At 41.1% G+C, this 22,410-nt stretch overlaps 1 protein-coding gene and 1 long non-coding RNA gene across 3 annotated transcripts in view; one reads left to right on the top strand and one right to left on the bottom strand.

The window, feature by feature from the left end:
- Positions 1 to 19,077, bottom strand: part of LOC148352431 (radixin) — a 38,641-nt gene extending 19,564 nt beyond the window's left edge. The window contains exons 1-3 of one of the 2 annotated variants that reach the window (XM_088353563.1): positions 18,769 to 19,077; positions 11,461 to 11,539; positions 1,611 to 1,694 (exon numbers count right to left, since the gene is read on the bottom strand). In XM_088353563.1, coding sequence (XP_088209689.1) covers positions 1,611 to 1,694; positions 11,461 to 11,478 — 102 coding nt within the window. In that variant the 5' untranslated portion in view covers positions 11,479 to 11,539; positions 18,769 to 19,077. The remainder of the gene's footprint in view (positions 1 to 1,610; positions 1,695 to 11,460; positions 11,540 to 18,768) is intronic. The other variant, XM_088353561.1, reaches the window with a different exon arrangement.
- Positions 18,109 to 22,410, top strand: part of LOC148352430 (uncharacterized) — a 50,032-nt gene continuing 45,730 nt past the window's right edge. The window contains exon 1 of the long non-coding RNA XR_015852777.1: positions 18,109 to 19,078. This is a non-coding gene — a long non-coding RNA (uncharacterized LOC148352430). The remainder of the gene's footprint in view (positions 19,079 to 22,410) is intronic.

The raw sequence follows: 22,410 nt of genomic DNA, 5'->3' as shown, positions 1-22,410 counted from the left end.
CAATCTAATGCTTGGGCTACTGGAAACAAAAATAAGGGATGTTAGAAGTGTGATTTTGAAATCTCCAAATCAACATTTTTGACTTCCTTCTCCATTTTAGTCTGTAATGAAAATTGCTACTTTGTTTTGACGATCCTGTTGCAACAGTCGGGGACACAAAATAAAGTCGAAAGAAAATGGTTTGAATAAGCAATGTTTAACCTCCTAAGAGGGCAGGACGGCGGCGCAGTGGTTAGCGGGTGTGCGGCACAGTTCTGAGGTCATGAGATCGAACCTCCTGTGTGGAGTTTGGATGTTCTCCCCGCACTTGCGGGGTTTCCATGTCAGGTTTATTGGCCAGTCCAAATTGTCCCTAGGTGAATGAGCGAGCAAATTGTCTGTCCCTGTGTGCCCTACGAGTGGCTGGCAACCAGTTCGAGGTGTCCCCTGCCTGAAAATAGCTGGGATGGGTTCCAGCACCCCCGCGACCCTACTGAGGTTAAGCGGTGCAGATCATGGATGGATAACCTCCTAAGATCCAAGCTTCTTGTTTGTTTTGCATTCACGTCCACGCTAGCAGACCCCAGGTCTTAAGAGGTTAGAAATAATTTTACATCGGGAAAAAAAAAAAACCTAAAATCAACATCAGACTTGTATTTTCATGTTTATTTATTGACACATCTTATTTGTGTCTGATGGAGTGGGCATGGCGTTAGAAATAAGGTTGCATGGACAGGTGCTGGAAGAAGTTGAAAGCTTTAGGTACTTGGGTTGTGATGTGGCTTCAGTTGGTGGAATGGAGTGCGAGGTATTGCACAGATTCAATCAAGGAAGCAAGGTTTTGGCTGCTCTGAGGAGAGTGATGCGCATGTATGGATGTTAAGAGGGGACCGTATGAGAGTGTGATTGTGCCGACTGTGTTGTATGGTGAACGCAGATTTAAGAAGGAAATGAAAGGTTTTTGAGATGAAGTGTTTGAGGAGTATGTTAGGAGTGACAAGATTGGAAAGATTGAGAAATGAAACTGTGAGACAGAACTGGAGTAGTAGTGGAACTGAGCAAGCGTGTGGATACGAGAGAACTCGGTTGGTTTGGACACATGGAGAGGACGGATGAGGAGTGAATGTTGAAGAGGATCTACAGAGCAGAAGTCAATGGAAGGAGACCAAGAGGAAGGATGGATAGTGCTGAGTGGACTGCAGGAAAGAGGTCTTAATATAGTGGAAGCTAGAGCTCTTGTTGGTGATAGGAATGATTGTGAAAGGATAGTGGGATGTCTGGACACGCGTTCAATGATGCGGCAGGGGTAAACCAGTGAAAGCTGTCGGGCCCTGCTGTTGAACAGAAGAGTGTGTTGTGTCACCCTGACCGGAGTGACATGGCCGCTTTCTTGTGTCCCGTTTCATCTGGAGGGACGAAAGCATGACCGACTTAGGTGCCTAACTTGTTTGGGTGTTTGGGTATTTGGGTTGGCCATGGTCCAAAAATGGTTGTGAGTGTTTTTTGCTACTTTTTCCCTCTTTTAATTTTCTTTATTTTTGTTGGTGTTTGTCTTGCTGTCGTTCACCCCTCTCGAGGGATATGACCAGGGTAGATAGATAAATGGATCGATTTGTGTCTATACTTCTCACCTGGTCAAACAGCTGCTTGCCAGTCGTGTTGGGCTGGATGGCAAACTCCAGCTCAGCATCCATGGTGGTAACACGGACGTTCGTCTGCAGGACAGAAACCGCGGCGTTAAAAATGTACATACGCGATATCGCTCAGTCTGAAAAGGAGGGACGCGAGATAAAGATAAGAGAGAGAACGGGGCCATATGTCGCCTTTGAGAAGTCACCTTGTGTGCTGGCGAGGCTGCGGCTCCTTGATAAGGTTTCCGCGATATGCAAACAAAGCATACGTGACGCTCGATTCTCCCAAACAAAACCACCTTGCTCTTGTGCAATGACGCTTATTTCCCTATTTTCATCATAAAAACACGTTCTCTTTTAACACTTTCCCTTGTTAATTTTGTTTTTATCTTATTCATCGTTCACTACAGTGAAAGTGTGTGGTTTACTCTTTTGGTGATTTATTGTTTTAAGTGTCTGCTTCTATCTTTGGTGTTTTTTGTCCCGTTTGACAACTACACTTTGGATTACTTTCTATCCTATCCTTATGGGTTTATTTGAGGAATCAACTCCTTGCCCTGAAGAATTCTCATGCCGGCGTGATGAGGGGGACCTATCGTGGACGCAGAGCCGGAGCTAGCTAAGCAGCTAGCAGCGTTCTAAGTCTTCGGTACCGTCCGTAATCATGGGAAATGTGAACTCTCTAGCAAATATGACCGACCAACTGGCTGTGCTGGTGAAAAACATCAAAGCGTACAGGGAGTGCAGTTTGCTGTCTTTTACGGAAACGTGGTTCACGTCTAGCATCCCGGACGTTAACGTGGAGCTACCCGGCTTCAGCGCTGTTAGGGCAGACAGAGACACAAAAGCCTGCGGGAAGCGGAGAGGAGGCGGACTCGCTATCTATGTGAACACGAGGCGGTGTAACCCTGGGCACAAAGATTTCCATCTGCTGCAGGGAAGAACTTTTGGCCTAGCGTGTGACGTCATCCACTCCGCTGTGGCTAAACTACAACACAGGACCCGGAGGCCATCCTGTTAATAGACAACAAAAGGATACTGCTGGAAGTGTTAATTTCCCTACGGGGATGAATAAAGTATCTATCAAATTGTCCCTAGGTGTGAATGAGCGAGTAAATTGTCTGTCCCCGTGTGCCCTGCAATTGGCTGGCTACCAGTTGAGGGTGTCCCCTGCCCATTGCCCGAAGATAGCTGGGATGGGCTCCAGCACCCTCCCGACCCTAGTGAGGATGAGTAGTGCAGATAATGAATGGATGGATTTGATGATTTCTTTCATGGACAAAATGACAAAAGAATTCCCAGCGGCCAGTATGATACCTGAATACAATAGTCAATAAAGGCTTTTACACTCAGCCTGATACCCAAAGGTGTTGTAACCAAACGGGCAAAGAGGTAATCTTGAATCTTCTTTCAATCAGTTCTCCGAACGCTCCGTTGCGGCTAATCTGGATCACAGTGCAAGATGTCAGTGCCAAGCGGTCAGGCTGGATTATCTCCTTGGTTTTACCAGGTTGACCGGCTCCAGATCGTCAGGAGCTCTCGAAAAGTTCATACCGAGGCTAATGGAAATCTTCAAGTTAATTCATGAGACCGGTCGCCAGTTGGTGGCGTCTTCCGGGTAAAGTGTCGTCGGACACCCTGGTGTTTTTGTGTGCGAGCGGACCGACCACCTGGCGACTCTGTTGTGTCCAGACTCAGACAGCCATAATTAAAAGCCCTTCGCCGCTAAGCTGGTTACGAGGCTCGCGAGGGCAAGGGCGGCCGACTTCTTTACCTAGTCTCCACACACATGCAGAGTCATTTCCAAAAGTTGACGTAAACATATGTTGGCCTAGAGAGGCCACCAGGCTGCACTTGCCCAAGGCACACCACAGGAACCACACCTTAGTGGTTAAGGGATCCAACCAACAAACCATATTTTTTGGACTTAGTTTTAAGGTCTTGGGAACCTCCTGTGTGGGTTCAAATCCAGCTACCGGACTTACTGTGCGGAGTTTGTATGTTCTCCCCGTGCTTGCGTGGGTTTCCTCCAGGCACTCCGGTTTCCTCCCACATTCCAAAGACATGCATTTCAGGTGGATTGGCCGGTCGAAATTGTCCCTAGGTGTGAATGAGCGAGCGAGTTGTCTGTCCCTGTGTCCCCTGCCCACTGCCCGATGATTGCCGGGATGGGCTCCAGCACCCCCGCGACCCTACTGAGGATAAGCGGTGCAGCTAATGAGATGAGATGAGGTTTCGTTGCAAAAAGTGGTTGAATTGGTAGAAAAATGGAGAATAAATACTAAAAAAACTGTTCCAATTTAAAAAAAATAATAATCTTGCTTGCATAGAAAAATTTGGGGAAATATATCGTATATTTTTTGTTAATATCTTTCATATACAGATCATTTTCCTATTCAAAATATTATTTGTTCTTTTTAGAAAAGAAAAAGAACAGAAAAATACTACTATTTTTTAAAAGGTAGCATGAATAGTCAAATAATCCATCCATCCATTTTCTGCACCGCTTATCCTCAGTAGGGTCGCGGGGGTGCTGGAGCCCATCCCAGCTATCTTTGGGCAGTGGGTAGGGGACAGAGACAGACAATTCGCTCGCTCATTCACACCTAGGGACAATTTGGACCGACCAATGAACCTGCTATGCATGTTTTTGGAATGTGAGAGAAAACCGGAGCGCCCAGAGGAAACCCACGCAAGCAGAGGGAGAACATGCAAACTTCACACCGGAGGTTTGGTCTCATGACCTCAGAGCTGTGCTGCACATGCCCTAACCACTGCCGTGCTGAGTAAAAGCACAACTTTTATAAAACATACAAATATATATATATTGTTCAAGTGGAAGATTATTTCTCATTTTTTAAGAATAAACTATTTTAAAAAAACAAAAACTAAAATCTTATTAAAAATCGGAAAGAATAGTGGATCAAGAAAAATAATAATGTTTTAATATAAAACAAATATTGTTCAATTGGTAGAAAAGTATGCTAATTTTAAATATTAATAGCCCTTTTTAGAAGGGGGGAGATTTAAATAAAACTGAAGAAAACTTTAATAAAATTTGGAGGGAAATGTATAATAAAGAGTAAAATAATCACAATTTTTATAATTAATAAAATATTGCTCAATTGGCAGATCATTTTCTATATTATTTCTCATATTTTAAGAGGGAAATGATAAAGAGCAACCTCAGATAATTTAATAAAAACATGACCGTTATAGATCGAACCTTCCTGTTTGGAGTTTGCATGTTCTCCCCGTGCTTGTGTGGGTTTCCTCCGGGCACTCCGGTTTTCTCCCCACATCCCAAAAACATGCATGTCCCGTTAATTGATCGGTCCAAATTGTCCCTAGAACAAGTTGTCTGTCTCTGTGTTCTCTGTGACTGGTGTCCACTGCTCGAAGGTAGCTGGGATGGGCTCCAGCACCCCCGCGACCCTACTGAGGATAAGCGCTGCAGATAATGGATGGATGAACGTTACAATGATACCATAATAAATCAAAACAATTGATAGAATGCCCAAAATTTGATCATCCACAAATAAATAAATGTGTAAATTTCTAAATATAATTATACTTGTATTTGAAGCTTTTGTTGCATTTTTAGTGATCCTATTTTCTTTGTTATGTATAATTTCTTTGAGGGTAAAAGTTCAATACTTGTGCTATAAATAAATAATGATATTTAAATTTATGTTATGAGTGCACTGCAGGAAAGAGGTCAAAATCTAGTGGAAGCTAGAGCTCTTGTTGGTGATAGGAATGATTGTGAAAGGATAGTGGGATGTTTGGACGTGTTCTTTGATGCGGTAGGGGTAAACCAGTGAAAGCTGTCGGACAGAAGAGTGTGTTATGTCACCCTGACCCGAGTGACACGACCGCTTTCTGGTGTCCCGTTTCATCTGGAGGGACGAAAGCATGACCAACTTAGGTGCCGAAGTGCCTCACTTTTTTGAGTGTTTGGGCATTTGGGTTGGCCATGGTCCCCTAAAATTTTTTGTGTGTTTTTTGCTACTTTTTCCCTTTTTAAATTTTCTTTGTTTGTCTTGCTGTCGGTCATCCCTCTCGAGGGATATGACCAGGGTAGATAGATAGATGATAGATATATCCTGCACAATTCGGCCTCCCTTAAGGTTTCTGGTTTTAGGGGTGGGACAGAGATGTGACATCTATTTTCCTAAGCAGTTCTGGGGGACATTTCATTTAAAAGAAATAAAAAATAACTTTATATGAGATACAATGTACGGCAACAATCCTTGCGAGATAGCTCGTCCGCATTACATCACCTCTGTTTTTCGGCCGCATCACGCAAGCATGAGGAAACGATCAAGTTGCTCGTTTGTGTGGAGTGTTGCATTGTGGGACGCTCGGAGGCTTTATAATCAATGAAACACGAGATTAAAATGAGAGGGGGCGAGGCGCGCTCGTTACAATTAGGGAAGGTGTGCACACGCTAGGGCAACGCTGGGAAAAACACTAGGTAAAAACAATTAGACAATTTACTTCAATTTTGTGGAAAAATATACTTGAAAGAGCAAATTATGAATGATGTTTTAAAATAAATATCTCATTCTGTTGATATTTAATATTATTTTTCTTATGCTAAGATGCATTTAGAGATTTTACTTCAAGGTGGGGTCCATATTTTGAGGTGTCCTTAAAAAGTTAAAAATGAAATATTTTCTCTATTAAGTATGTGGTAACAATGCCCACCTAAGTTCAAAGAGCCTTTATATTTTTTTCCCCCACCGCGCCTATCTGCTTTTTCATCTGTGTTCCGGCCCCGGAGTGCATTAGGCTGGAGGAAAGGAGAAGGTGGGGAAGGGGATGGAGTGATTTTATGCGTGTGCTCCTAGTTCATTTATTCCAAGATGAAAATGGTGAAAGTAAGAAAAGGACTGATTCAAATACAGTCCAAACACCAACCCCAATCCCCAAAATGGAAACATAAAAGTTTTTTTGCCAGCATTTAAGAGTGTCACGTACTTGCACGTTCAAAACAAGTAGTTTGACAGAGGCTGCAATGATAATTTAAGCTGAAAGATGGCGTCAACAAGTAAAATATTTTGAAATATCAGATAGGGAGAACAAGGGGACAGAGTGACAGTGAGAGAAAAAGAGAGAGTAGAATATAGATATGAATGGAAAGGAAGGGGGAAATGAATATAGTGAGAAAAAGAAAGGGAGAAAAAGAGAAAGTGAGGAGAGAGAGAGAGAGCGAGAGAGCGAGAGAAAGACAAAGTGAGGAGAGAGAGAGAGAGAGAGAGACAAAGTGAGGAGAGAGAGAGAGAGACAAAGTGAGGAGAGAGAGACAGACAGAGACAGAGACAGAGAGAGAGAGAGAGAGAGAGAGACACAGAGAGAGAGAGGGGCCGAAAAAGGGAACGAAAGAGGTTGAGAGAGAAATAGAAAAATAGAAAGAAAGAGGATTAAAGTGTACATTAGAGAAAATAGAAAGACAGAGAAAAAGAAAGAGTTAGAGAGTGAGAGAGAAATAGAGAAAAGAGAAAAAGAGAGAGTGAACAGGAGAAAGGTAAAGAGGGAGAAATCAATCAAAAAGAAGTGAGTCAGAGAGAAATGGAGAAATACGACCACAATTGTTTTGCAAGTGTTAACTGGCTTTGGTGACATTCGGTGGAAAGATTTAAACCTACAGCTCATTTTCCTCTTGCGCTTCTCTCACTGTTGTCTTGCGGGCCGGATTTAAACCATGGGTGGGCCTGATGTTTGACGCCTGTGTTTTAGGGGGTTGTTACAAATTCCACACAACGCTCTGCCTGCACCTGCTAAGAAAAACTCTTTCCAGACTAAGAACAATAATATCAAATAGAGGCTTCACTTCTTATCTCGAAATAATACAAGATTAAAAACGGTACTTAGGGAAGGGTGCCATTTAAAAGCCCTAGCTAACAAAGCTAAGCTACAAGACGCGAATCAAACAAGCATAGCCGTAGGGCACCACAATGCACAAAGCCAGCAGTGAAAGGGCCCCGTGTGTTTGCGAAGGGGTCACGGGGGATAATGTATCCAGACGGGGAGTTTCCCCTCAAGGCTGGATTGAATATCGGAGGTGGACTTCATTCAGCAGAGTGCTCTCCCTCTCTCTGCTCGCTTTTGGCTTCCCAACTATTTGTGGAGACCATAGGATAGTAAAAGGGTCACAGCGTATTGTCAGACGACTGAAAAGAAGATTCGTATTTACCCTATTTTCTAGACCAGCGGTGATAAACGGGCGGCCCGCGGGCCGCTTCAGGCCCGCTAAGGGAATGAATCCGGCCCGCGGGACATCGCTGAGGGAAGCGCAAGAGAAAAACGAGCTGCAGGTTGAACTATGTCCACTTGATGTTGCCAAAGTCAGGTGTCTCGAACAAAGACACTGTAGTTGTATTTCTCTCTCTCTCTCTCTCTCTCTCTCTCTCTCTCCCTGTCTCTTTTTCTCTTTGGCTTTCCCCTTCTCTCTTTCTACCCTTCGCTCTTTCTCTCCTCTCTTTCTTACTTTCTCTTTTTCCCTCCTTCTCTCCTTCTCACTTTCAATTTCTCTCTTTCCCTTCGCTCTTTCTCACTTTCAATTTCTCTCTTTCTATCCTTCTCTCTTTCTCACTTTCAATTTCTCTCTCACTTTCAATTTCTCTCTTTCTACCCTCCTCTTTCTCTCTTTCTCACTTTCAATTTCTCTCTGGCTCTCTCTCTCTCTCTCTCTCTCTCCCCCCCCCCCTCTCTCTCTCCTTGTCCCACACTCTCTTTTTTTCGCCCTTTCTTTCTTTCTCTCTTTTTTTCTTTCTCCTCAATCGACTAGTGCGGCTCCCAAGAGAATGTTTGTTCTATCGTGTGGCCCCCAAGTTCAAATGAGTTTGACATCCCTGTTCTAGACACAGGTAATTTTCATAGTTTTGTCAAGACCAGGACGGAGACAGGACCCACTTGCGTTACGTTTCTCTCGGTTTTATTGGAAGTAAGGAAAAGGTTGCACCCACGACCTGGTGATTGTGGAAGCAGGTCGCTAAGAACGCGGAAGTAGGACTTCCGTGGCGAGCGATGAAGATGTCGGCAACGGAAAAAAAATGGGTCAGTACAGGAGAGCAAAAAAAACGTGGTTGGATCAAAAAACGGGTCAGTAGCCGGGACAGGAGAGCAAAAAAAACGTGCTTGGGATCAAAAAACTGGTCGAAGCCGGGAAACAGACAGGGGGAAAAAACAGGTGGGAGTCAGGATAAAAAAAAAGCTTGCCTAGAGTAAACTGAGGTTTGCAGACGGACTGACAACAGGTGACAGAAAGGAGTGGGTTTAAATAGGGACCGGGAGCCAATCAGCGTCCGAGGCAGTTGGTGCCAAACGAGCGGGCACAGGTGCTTCGCATCAGTAATCATGATAAGTTTGGGCAGGGGGTGCGACTTATACTCCGATGAGACTAATATGTGAAATGATTAAGACGTTATTATATCATGGAGTTTATATCATTTCACATGTTATTTTCACACTAAACCGCAAGAGGGAGCTCTAGGCCCGTGCTGATCATTTCAAACTAGCACTGTTGTGGGACGTTTTTCGGCACGACACCGGTAATTTAGTAAAACAACTGAGAAGGACTGAACAAAAATGGCACCAAAAAGAAATGCATTCTGCAGATGACACGCTGCAAATAGTGAATGGGGAGTTGTTTACTGGTAAAAGTGACAACAAGGATAAAGATTTCATTGGATTTATTGTTTTAGAGTGAAACTGATAGTTTTGGTAAGCATGTAACTCTGAATAGATTAGAGATCTCATCTCATCAGCTGCACCGCTTATCCTCAGTAGGGTCGCGGGGATGCTGGAGCCCATCCCAGCAATCATCGGGCAGTGGGCAGGGGACACCCTGGACTGGTTGCCAGCCAATCGCAGGGTAGATTAGAGATATACTACTGATATTACCAACATTGTCAATAGTGTATCGTTTCTTAATTAGCATTCTTTGGGTGGGAGGTAGAGCGCTCGTCTTGGGATCAAGAGGTCGCAGGTTCGATTCCCGGCTTCTCCGTGTTATATGTTGAAGTGTCCTTGAGCAAGACACTGAATCCCTAATGCCCCCAATAAGTAGCTAGGCGCCCTGCATGGCTGACTCCCTATTGGTGTGTGAGTGTGTGTGTGAATGGGTAAGTGTGAAGCACATTGTAAAGCGATTTAAAGCTATATAAATGCAGACCATTTACTTATAGTCCGGAAATACAGTTAGTAAATACCGTAGGCCCTCCGGCTTATGGCATCTTTAAGTTGCAGTGTGGAATAAGATGACCACTCATTACGGCATTTTACCCAGCATTCAACATTGCCAAGAAATTATTTAACTTCTAACAAATGTATCCAAAAATAAATTCAAACTTTGCAGTCTTCCTCTGAATCATTGTGCAAGGTACGTCCCTAAGCTATTGGCTGATGTTATAAGAGATGCATGGTTTGCTATTGGTTTTTGTCACGGAAACATTAAGAACCTATGCTTTTGGCTGAACTCCTTCCCACAATGCTTTTCTCTCTTTTCATTCACTTGTGAATCTTGTGTGCTTTGTAGCGACTTTCAGAATGAATGCAATCGAATAATACTGTATTTCCTTGTACTGTATTTATTAGCTATGAGACTTGCAGTGAGGTTCAAGGGATAAGCAGAAACACGATAACAATGGAAACAAAGCTTGCAATCATCAGGAAATATGAAGAAGGCACATGCATTGTTACCATCGCCAAGGAATAGGAGCGTAACACATCACCGACTTGGAAAATGATTAAAAACAAGGAGGCGATCAAAGCAACAAAATCATTGTAAGTTTTAAAACCGGTTTCGATTTTAATCCACCACGGTACCAGCTCGAGTTACATCAAACCACAGGTAAATACATTTTCTCTTCCTGTGCATGTATTTTTTTATGTTATCTAATCACATACAAATACATTACATAAAAGTAGTACTTACTATATATTGGTATTAGTTTTTACTAAAGCAGGGGTCAGCAAGTTTTTCGGTGTGGAGTGCCACTTTCAAATGTCCTTGTAAATATTCCACACCAAGATTAATGACTCACACAACAATTTATTTTATATCCAACAGGGCTGTAATCTACAATAAAAAAAACAAGTGATATGGACAACTACCATACAATTCATTACAAAATCATATTGCAAAAAAAAAAAAAAAAAATCAAAACTTGAAACGCACACACGCTTTTTCAATATATTCGCCATGAGTAAATTGTTTTCTGTGCTTTGCCATGCAATGAGCAATGTGATAGCTTGCTTCAGTGGTGGTGTGTGTAACAGTGACAAAGGTTTTCAGCGTCTGTGTTTGCTTGCCGTACCTAGACACAGCGCGTTTTAATGTATCCGCCTTGTCAGACTCATCCTTGAATTCATGTTCAGGTTTTGTCTTGTGATGTTTAACGAGGCATAATGCACAATTATTATTTTTTTTTTTGCACAAAGCCCCAGTCATTTGTCGACGCTGGTTGAAAAGACCGAGATTATTTCGCTGGAGGAGCTGTCTTGATTCATTCATTTATCATGCGCCTGTGTTTCGTTGGCTGGGTTAATACACGGATCTCTCCTCGGCGCCGCGCAGACACACTCTCCCATACGGAGCAGAGGCGCTACCGTAAAGCCTCTAAATAACACAGAGCGCAACTGAAAATGTCGAAATTTCAGGTAAAAATGCACATTTTTGAATAAAAAGAATCATTATTATTTTGCCGTGCGCCCGCGTGCCACTGTCATAAGTTACCGACCCCTGTACTAGAGTTTAATATGTTCGTACGAAACAATTTTGTCATCCACGACATCTTTATACAACCTCAATTTATTGTAAAAATAAAGAAGAAGAAAAACTCACTGGCTTGGGCATCTTCATCCTCTCTGTGCCCGCACTCAGATGCTGAGAAAAGAGAAAGAAGTCGTCCTCAGTCTTCCTGCTGAAAACAGAGCACAAAATGGAGTTAATATTCAGAGAAAACTTTCTGATGAAGTTCTCTCCGTAATGTAGGTCACACTTTCTTCTTGAACTTTTCGACATTTTCCGTGCAAAAGAGATTTACGTATGAAAATGACTTTTTTTTAATAATCCTATCCAGGATGGAGGAATTAGGGACACTGACTTGAATCTGACACCTCGCAATCATCTCCTCGCTATGAGGACAAGTCCTGAAGGTAAATGTGGCCTAGAACAAGAAGCAGTCTAGCTTTTTCTTCATGGTAAAGATGACAATTGTATGTTTTCAATTTTGTTTTCAGTTGAATTGATAGCTAGCGTTGCGTTTTCTTGAACAATTAACTAGGTTAATGAAATCTGATTTCCATTCTATATATTAACGTTAAACAGTGTAATTATTTGTAGGTAGACCTACATTTTGCTGTCTCAGTCGGATGAGGAGATTATAACTCATGCGTTTGTTACCTCCTGTCTCGATTGCTGTAATGTACTACTCTCTGGTCTCCCGAAGTCCAAAATCAAGAGCCTTCAGCTGGTACAAAAAGCTGCAGCCGGGCTTTTAACTAAGACAACAAAAGTTTGATCACATGACCCCGATTTGCGCTAACCTGCATTGGCTCCCGGTTAGCTTAAGATGTGATTTCAAGGTTCTGTTGGTAGTATACAAAATATACCAAATCATTCATGGACTTGCTCCCTCAGATCTTTCAGATTGAATTTCCTCCTATGTTCCAGTCCGGAACCTTCGCTCTGAAAATGCCGGTGTACTAGTGATCCCAAGAGCCAAGAAGAAATCCGCAGGCGGGAGGGCCCCGGTGCTGTGGAGAGCTCTTCAATCTGCAACCTCAATAGAAATGTTTAAATCTAAGCTTAAAAAACACTTCTACTCTATAGCATATGAATAATCTATATTTTATGTTGACAATATCTGGGTATTATTTGCCCTCATGTAGGTTTTAGATCAGGTGATGGTGTTATAATAGTCTGTGGTTTGCAATAATCTGCGGTCTGTGCAGCTCTTTGAGACTCCTTGTTATTAACCCCTATACAAATAAACATAACTTGACTTGAGGTTTTTGAGTTTTCCTTGCCCTCATCTAGGTTTTAGATCAGGGGATGGTGTCGTATTAGTCTGTAGTTAGCAATAGTCTTTGATCTGTGCAGCCCTTTGAGACTCTTTGGGGCTATACAAATAAACATGACTTGACTTGATTTTTTTGGGGTTGAATTATGTTGTAATATTGAACCAGCCTTTATTTAGTCACAATTGTCTAATTTTAGCCATTCATAACTTCATGTATTTAGCTGTGATTATGCAACTTTTCCATGATTTCAGTTGTGATTTATTTTCTTAGCCAGATGTAGCCTGGAGCGTTATCACATCACCGGCAGGTTGTACTTGCTAGCAGTGTCTGAAATAATGTCTGCCCGGACGCCCGGGGAGCGCGTCTTTTACGTCGGGCGTACAACTTACAAAACGTATCCGCCCGGGTGGCCGACAAACTTTTTCAAGAAAAAAATAAAATAAAAAGTGTTTTTTCAAATGAAACGTTTGCGTTATTCTGATTTCGAAATCTTCGTTCGGTTTGGAAATTTTGGAATTTCGGTTCGTTTGGCAATTTGCATACTCGGCAGCCAATCAGAAGACTGCATCGAATGACTTCGTACTTCTGAACTTTTCCGAGCGTTATAAGGTCGTGCATTTGCATATCATTTTCCAAAGTAGACGCACAGAAAACGCAAGAAAAATGGAGAAGTGGTTAAGAATCAAGCCAAAATCTCAGCCCCAGAAGAAATATTCAAAAGAAGCTAACAAAATGTATGACGCTACAAAACGAAAACGTACATTAAGAGCATGGTGGAAAGAGGAGTTCACATGGCTTGTAGCAGACGACGCAACACAAACATTGCATGAACGAAGATGAGTCAATACAGGTACATACTGATGGCAGATGGAAAACATGCCATGAAAGTTTGAAGTAGTTTTTAATGAACTTCATTTTAAAGTGTTGTTCTGATATATATTCTGATGATCAATCCTTAATAATTTGCAACAATGTTTTTTTTTGCAATGAGTCGTCTTATTGTGTGTTTTCAAGTCGTGAAAAATGGGGCAGGCAACTTTTATGGCTGGGCAGGCAACTTTACAGAGTTGTCTGCCCTGCTTGTCCTGCAACTTTTTGTCATCAGTTTCAGACACTGTTGCTAGTTAGTACCAGTTTCGTACAGCACAAGTATTTTCAATATAGTATGGTAAGAAATTCAATGTTTACGGTTTATTTTCGAGTCGGGCACACTGCCTTTCTGTTAGTACTAAAATGTTGTAGCACTATTTGTCGGCATGCTTTCAAAATGCTACAGCCGTTCTCTGTATTTCACTTGTGCCCAGAATATAAGACTCATGGCAGAACTGCTTACCATTTTTAGCTCTAATTTTGATAACTTCTCCTGTGTAAGAAGAAAAAGATGATTACTACAAAAACGCATTATATTCGTCATTTACAGCCAACATTAGCTACTTTGATGCAAAATGTTTCAAGTCAGTTCGTTTGGTCAGCTCTTTGAGCAGGTATGCACATGTTTTACACTTTCTTATAGAACCTCAAACCCAGGGTTCCCCCACCATTTTCCCATTAAAATTTAAGACTTAATGATATGATATCACCGCACAATAAACATAAAACGAGAGGCACAGAATGTAAAAAAAGAATAAAGAAAATGTTTACTTTTTTGCATCGTGTTTCTTGAGAAACTGTCCCAAAGACGTCTGCTTTTGAATTTTGTCAGGGTTTCAATGTAAATCTCTTGAATTTCTGTCTCAAGGTAATTAGCTTGTTTTTATATTACTAAATATAAAAACAATGTTTCTCATACACACACACACATAAAGTAACGTTTCAATAATGAGTGTAATTATATTTCTTGTACGTTTATCAATCTTGTATTTTTACTTTTAAGTCATGTTCTTGTGTGCACTGATCTCTCTGATGCAAAATAAACGTCTCTCTCTCTCTCTCTCTGTGGACTTCGACCAGGTCGGACGCGAGTTCTTTTCTCTGCCGTTATAATGTAGAATTAAACTATATACATGTATTTTATCTGTGCAAATATAGCCATCAAACAGTCTTAATAATGTTCATCTCTCACAATTTGCACTCATTAAATTTAAGACTCGTATACAAAAAGTAAGACCTTTTTAATGCCTTCATTTACAGTTATCAAATTTAAGACTTTTTCAAGTTTTTAAGACCTTGGGGGAACCCTAACTAGCAAGGAGCTTCATAAAGAGAGGAACAACTTTAGATGGCAGTCCTGGAGTACAGCGACTCAAAAGATTTTCTCCTCCGACACACCTGCTTCATATATTCAGCTCACCTATAATCTCTGCAGAAGTGTAATCTTGATCTTAACAATCAGATGCGTTGAATGTCTGGAAAACATCAAAAACCGCAGGACTCGGGCCCTCAAGGACCAAGATTTGGGGAGCACGAATCAGTCCAGTAAACAAACGCGATGTTGCCTTGTGTCATTTGACAGCGCCTATTTACTTCCCGTGTCTGGGATGGCTGTCGTCTATCGGCTTGGTCAGGGTGATTGCTGATGTTTAATCATGTTAATGCTCCAGATTTATGGCTAGGCACAGCGACCGAGATCACGGTGTGTGTGCAGGTCTGTGTATTGAAACAGGGCAGATAGGTTCAGTAGCACGCTTCCTCGTAAAAATGTCGACCTAAGGTTAGAAAAGACAATTTGCTCGAAAGCAAAATTAGAATTCCTTCTACGGTGTGGTAAGAATTCATTGAGTAAAAAAAAAAAAATATACAGGAAAGAAAATCTCATCTCATCTCATTAGCTGCACCGCTTCTCCTCAGTAGGGTCGCGGGGGTGCTGGAGCCCATCCCGGCAATCATCGCGCAGTGGGTAGGGGACACCCTGAACTGGTTGCCAGCCAATCGCAGGGCACACAGGGACAGACAACTCGCTCGCCCATTCACACCTAGGGACAATTTGGACCGGCCAATCCACCTGAAATGCATGTCTTCGGAATGTTTGGAAACCAGAGTGCCCGGAGAAAAACCCACGCAAACACGGGGAGAACATACAAACTCAAAAATATATTGAAAATTACATAGGCCAACACAATCAAAATACATTATAAAAGACATGGTTGACAAATCGGCCGACACAGCGGATGAGTGGTTGCGAGTCTGCTGCACAGTTCTGAGGTCATGGGATCAAATCCAGTCTGCATATTCTCCGAATTCTGCGACTGGCAGGCAAACTGATTCAGGATGTCCCTTGCCCACTGCCCGAAGACAGCTGGGATGGGCTCCAGCACCCCCGCGACCCTACTGAGGATAAGCGGTCCAAATAATGGATGGATGGTTGACAAATGAGGCAGCCAATGAAACTCGTCGTGTTGGACAAGTTATAATTACGTTATAAACCAATAACCATAATACAGTAAAAGGGCCGACATAATCGACAGGCAATGCTCCATTTCCTGTCAACCGACCAATTCATCTTAAAAATATATATTTTAGAAGTAAAATTAATACAGACAGGTTTTGTTATGAAAAACTGCAAGAAAACGAAATGTAATTTTCAGTCAAACTTAATAAAAAGATAAATAAATAGAAAAAAGAAAATCGAGCCAAACACGGGCAGCACAGCGGATGAGTGGTGGGCACAGTTCTGAGGTCATGAGCTCGAACCTTCCTGTGTGGAGTTTGCACGTTCTCTCCGCGCTTGTGTGGGTTTCCTCCGGGCACTCCGGTTTCCTCCCACATTCCAAAAACATGCATGTCAGGTTAATTGGCCAGTCCAAATTGTCCCTAAGTGTGAGGAGTGAGTTGTCTGTCCCTTTGTGCCCTGCGACTGGCTGGCAACCAGTTCAGGGTGTCTCCTGCCCACTGCCCGAAGATAGCTGGGATGGGCTCCAGCACCCCCGCAACACTACTGAAGATAAGCGGTGCAGATAATGGATGGAGCCAAACACATTGCTCCCTTCCCCGTCAACCGACCAATTAACCTTAAAAAATGCATTTCTAAGAAAAAAACTATTATCAAAAATCATATAGACATTTTTTAAATGAAAAAAATGCAAGAAACTTCTAAAGTATATGAGGTAGTCATTTTTAATCAAACACGAAACAATTAAAATAAATCGTCTACGTATATTAATGGTACAATTCCAACACAAACTATAGTCAGTATGCCTCCTGTACTTTGAGGTAAAACCAAAATTAATTGTGTTTTGGAAAAAATGAATGAATACTCGGGGAATACATTTATTTGTATATTATTTGTTTGAAAATAAATACCCGATGAAAAGAACTTTACATTATAATTAATTTCCCATTTCCATACCAACCACCAAAATACAGTAAAAAGGGCGTGAATGACCAACGAGGCAGCCAATGAAACTCGTCCCTCAGAGTGGATCCCAATATAATTGACAGGCAATCTAGCCAAACACAATGCTCCTTTTTGTGTCAATCGACCAATTAATCTTAAAAAAAATGTATTTATAAGATTATTGAAAATCTTAGATATATTTTTAATGAAAAACTGCAAGAAACCACTCAAGTATACGAGGTAGTCATTTTTAATCAAACATGAAACAATTGAAATAAATGTTTACGTATATTAATGGTATAATTCCAATACAAACTATGCGGTAAAACTCACAGTAAAAAATAATGATTTATTAGAAAAAATGAATGAATCTTCGGGGGAATACTGTTATTTTGTTTGAAAATATATACATGATCTTATTGCAATATGTATTCTGTGTAGCACTATTTAGTTATTCTATATAACACGCTACAGTGGGCATTTGCACGTCACACTGGGTATTTGTATATTGTATTCTTTTTGCTTTATTATTGTATTGTTTTCTTTTTGCTTTATTATTGTATTGTTCTCTGCTGCTATGCTGCTGGAAATGTGAATTTCCCTTTGGGGATGAATAAAGTATCTATCTATCTATGATGAAAAGAACTTTACGTTATACAGTGGGACCTCGCTACTTCGCAGTTCCACATTTGCGGGTCTAAAAAAATAATAATAATAAAAGAAAATAATTTAAAAAAAATGTTTTAAGCATTTTTGAAAGGGTGTCGCTACTTCACAGATTTTCACTTTTCGCGGGTGGTTTTGGTCCCCATTAACCGGGTCTAAAAATAATAATAATAAAATAAAACAACAAAAAAAATTTAAAAAAAATTAAGCATTTTTGAAGGGGCGTCGCTACTTCGCGGATTTTCACTTTTCGCGGGGGGGTTTGGTCCCCATTAACCGCGATAACCGAGGGACTAATGTACTTAATTTCCCATTTCCATACCAACCACCAAAATACAGTAAAAAGGGCGTGAATGACAAACGAACCAGCCAATGAAACACGTCCCCCAAGTTTACACTGTCAAACGAGATTGGATCCCATTATAACAGACAACCCATCGAACCAATCGCCTTTCTCCCTCTCACGCCAATCGACCAATCACCTTTTAAACGTCACCGCGACGGTTCGACGCTACAGGAGGTTGTCTTGGCAAACGGCGGTGCCGCCTAGTTAACTGACGCGTTAAAATGACAGCTCGTGACGCGTTAAACGGGCTAAAATAGCGGATGAGCTGCGCTGATTCATTTAGTAGGAAAAGGGAAGTTCAAATGACTCACTGGAACACATTTCCTCAATGTGCCTCAATATGTCGCGGCCGTTCCTTTCAAACGTAGCCGGCGGCTACTATAAAATCCATCCAGGTACGACCGAAATCTGCGTAAACCGCTCTAAAGCGAACCAAACGTCATAAAAATACCTCAAAACACATGAGCTAGCTTTTAAATATGGCTAAAAACATGCCTTCGAGGTCCTTAATTAGCCGTTAGAAGTCTCCCTAATTCGCCTGTCCCTAAGTAACGTTTTTAAAGAAATAAACGAAACCGCGACAAGTGTCCATTTTCTTTCAAACGGAAGCGATAAAAGTCAAAGTTCCAGACCCCAAAAGTTGCCCTAAAAGACTTCACAGCGGACGCGAAACAAGTTTTAAAACGGCGGCAAAGAAAGAATAAGCGACGAATTTAGTAGGTCCGCCGGGGGGAAATTACACTACCCCCCCTCCTCCATGTGCACTAGGGGTTTAAGTAATTAGCCTGGCCGCTAATGACGCATCTCACCTCGGCGTCAAATGTGAACCCTCCCGGACTCACCTCCAAGATGACTTCCGAGTAACGACGCCGCCGGGGAGATAAATATCCAAAGTTGACCAAAAGAAAAAGAAAGAAGAATCCCCTTTCTGTTTAAAAACTCCCCAAAACGACCGCTTCGTCGAAGTCAAGAGACGCCCGCGTTGGAGTGTTGTCGCTCCGCCGCTACCGGTCCACTCTGCCGCCGCCTCCTCCGCCTCCCAAACTGGGCGCTGCGGCTTTATATATCCAGCTCCCTCCCTCTCCACACGGTGGCTAAAAATAGCCCGGCTGCTTCGACGACGCTTAGCCGAAAGCGGGCTCACAGACGCGGGTAAGACTCGTCACAAAGTCACACGTATGGAGTGTCAATATGGCTGACCAAGGCGGGGAAACGGTGAGCCAGCGTCTCTCCGACGTCTTCGCTCTCTTCCCCCGCTGGCTAAAAGCCCAAAATTTGTTCTACGGTGGTACCTCTTCTTACTTATTCAATTCGTTCGAAAGTATAAAGTATATAAAGTAAAGTATGTATAAAGTATCTATCTATCTAGACATCTATCTAGACATCTATCTATCTAGACATCTATTTAGACATCTATCTAGACATCTATCTATCTAGACATCTCTCTAGACATCCATCTAGACATCTATCTATCTAGACATCTATCTATCTAGACATCTATCTATCTAGACATCTATCTATCTAGACATCTATCTAGATTACTATTTAAACATCTATCTAGACATCTATCTAGACATCTATCTAAACATCTATCTTGACATCTATTTATCTAGACATCTATCTATCTAGACATCTATTTAAACATCTATCTAGACATCTCTCTAGACATCTATCTAGACATCTATCTAAACATCTAGACATCTATCTAGACATCTCTCTAGACATCTCTCTAGACATCTATCTAGACATCTAGACATCTATCTATCTAGACATCTATCTGTCTGGACATCTATCTACCTAGACATCTATCTAGACATCTATCTATCTAGACATCTATTTAAACATCTATCTAGACATCTATCTATCTAGACTGCTCTCTAGACATCTATCTATCTAGACATCTATCTATCTAGACATCTATCTAGACATCTATCTATCTAGACATCTATCTATCTAGACATCTCTCTAGACATCCATCTAGACATCTATCTATCTAGACATCTATCTATCTAGACATCTATCTAGACATCTATTTAAACATCTATCTAGACATCTATCTATCTAGACATCTATCTAAACATCTATCTTGACATCTATCTATCTAGACATCTATCTATCTAGACATCTATTTAAACATCTATCTAGACATCTATCTATCTAGACATCTCTCTAGACATCTATCTAGACATCTCTCTAGACATCTATCTAGACATCTATCTAGACATCTATCTAAACATCTAGACATCTCTCTAGACATCTATCTAGACATCTCTCTAGACATCTATCTAAACATCTAGACATCTATCTATCTAGACATCTATCTGTCTGGACATCTATCTACCTAGACATCTATCTAGACATCTATCTATCTAGACATCTATCTGTCTGGACATCTATCTACCTAGACATCTATCTATCTAGACATCTATTTAAACATCTATCTAGACATCTATCTATCTAGACTGCTCTCTAGACATCTATCTATCTAGACATCTATCTATCTAGACATCTATCTAGACATCTATCTATCTAGACATCTATCTATCTAGACATCTCTCTAGACATCCATCTAGACATCTATCTATCTAGACATCTATCTATCTAGACATCTATCTAGACATCTATTTAAACATCTATCTAGACATCTATCTATCTAGACATCTATTTAAACATCTATCTTGACATCTATCTATCTAGACATCTATCTATCTAGACATCTATTTAAACATCTATCTAGACATCTATCTATCTAGACATCTATCTAGACATCTCTCTAGACATCTATCTAAACATCTAGACATCTCTCTAGACATCTATCTAAACATCTAGACATCTATCTAGACATCTATCTATCTAGACATCTATCTGTCTGGACATCTATCTGTCTGGACATCTATCTACCTAGACATCTATCTAGACATCTATCTTTTTAGACATCTATCTATCTAGACATCTATTTAAACATCTATCTAGACATCTATCTATCTAGACTGCTCTCTAGACATCTATCTATCTAGACATCTATCTATCTAGACATCTATCTAGACATCTATCTATCTAGACATCTATCTATCTAGACATCTTTGTAGACATCTATCCAGACATCTATCTATCTAGACATCTATCTATCTATCTAGACATCTTTCTATCTAGACATCTTTCTATCTAGACATCTATCTATCTAGACATCTATCTAGACATCTATCTAGGACAGTGGTGTCAAACTCATTTGAACTCGGAGGCCACACGATAGAACAAACATTCTGTCAGGGGCCGGACTAGTATATTAAAGAGAAAGAAGAAGCGAGATAAAGAAATAAGAGAAAGAGGGAGGGAAAAGGAGAGAGGGCTGGACAAAGAAAGAAAAAGAGAGAGAGGGAGAGAGCGTGAGAAACAAAAGATAGAAAGTCGTGAGAGAGGGGGGGAAAAGAAGAGGAAGAAAGAAATCTAAAGAGAAATAGAAAGAAGGAGATAAATTGTAAAAGAAAGTGCGAAGGGTAGGGAGAGAGAAAGAGAAAAGAGAGAAATGGAAAAAAGGAAGTTAGAGCAAAAGAGGTTAAAAGACACCGAGGGAGAAAGAGACAAAGAGCAACAAAGGAAGAGAAAAAGAGAGACACAGAGAGTGAACGAGACAGAGACAGAGTGGGAGAAAAGGGGTGGAAAAGAGAGGGAGAAATAACCACAAGTACAGTCTATTTGTTCGAGGCACCTGGCTTTGGCAACATTAAGTGGACATAATTCAACCTGCAGCTCGTTTTTCTCTTGGGCTTCTCTGAGTGTTGTCTCGCGGGCCGGATTCAATCCCTTAGCGGGCCCGATATGGCCGGCGGGCCGCCTGTTTGACACCTGTGTTCTAGCAGTAGCTTAGAGGACTTCGTAAGTAACATACCTGTGGCGCTCCAGGGCTCCATGCCCTTACAAACTGTCCTATTCTCCCTTAAAAAATAATTTCACACCACCATTTTTTTTTTTTCAAACGTGTTTATTTATGTAGCTTAACATGTTATATTGTACATGTGTTTCCTTATATCATATATATTGTTCATGAACATTTTGTTGTGAGATACTGAGTTGCTGGACATGAATGAGGTTTATTATAAAAAAGGTAAGAAAATGAAGTCTCTTGGACGTTCACTGTAGAAGGAAAAAATACATGCAAATAGAATTAAGTAGAATAATACGTTTTCTTATTTTCTGCATTGAATTATTGTTGCTAATATACTGATTAAAAGGATACCCATTAACCTGTCTTTTCATTTTCTCCTCTTATACTTCCTTTTTTTCTTAACTTCTTTATACAACATCATCATTCGTAATTTCAATCATCAAAGCAAGTGAACCGTTTGAGAGCCGGCTCTCTTTCATGAGTTGAGCCGAAAAAGCCGGTTCTCTAAAAAGAGACGGACTTCCTTTCACTACACAACTACTACGGAATGATGCTTACTTACATACTTTTTTGCTTAGTTTTTCTCTCTCTCTTTCTT

This window comes from Urocampus carinirostris, chromosome 14 (assembly GCF_059441175.1).
Source record: "Urocampus carinirostris isolate Australia breed hairy pipefish chromosome 14, RoL_Ucar_1.0, whole genome shotgun sequence".
NCBI lineage: Eukaryota > Metazoa > Chordata > Actinopteri > Syngnathiformes > Syngnathidae > Urocampus > Urocampus carinirostris.
This window is presented reverse-complemented; position numbering and strand designations above follow the sequence as displayed.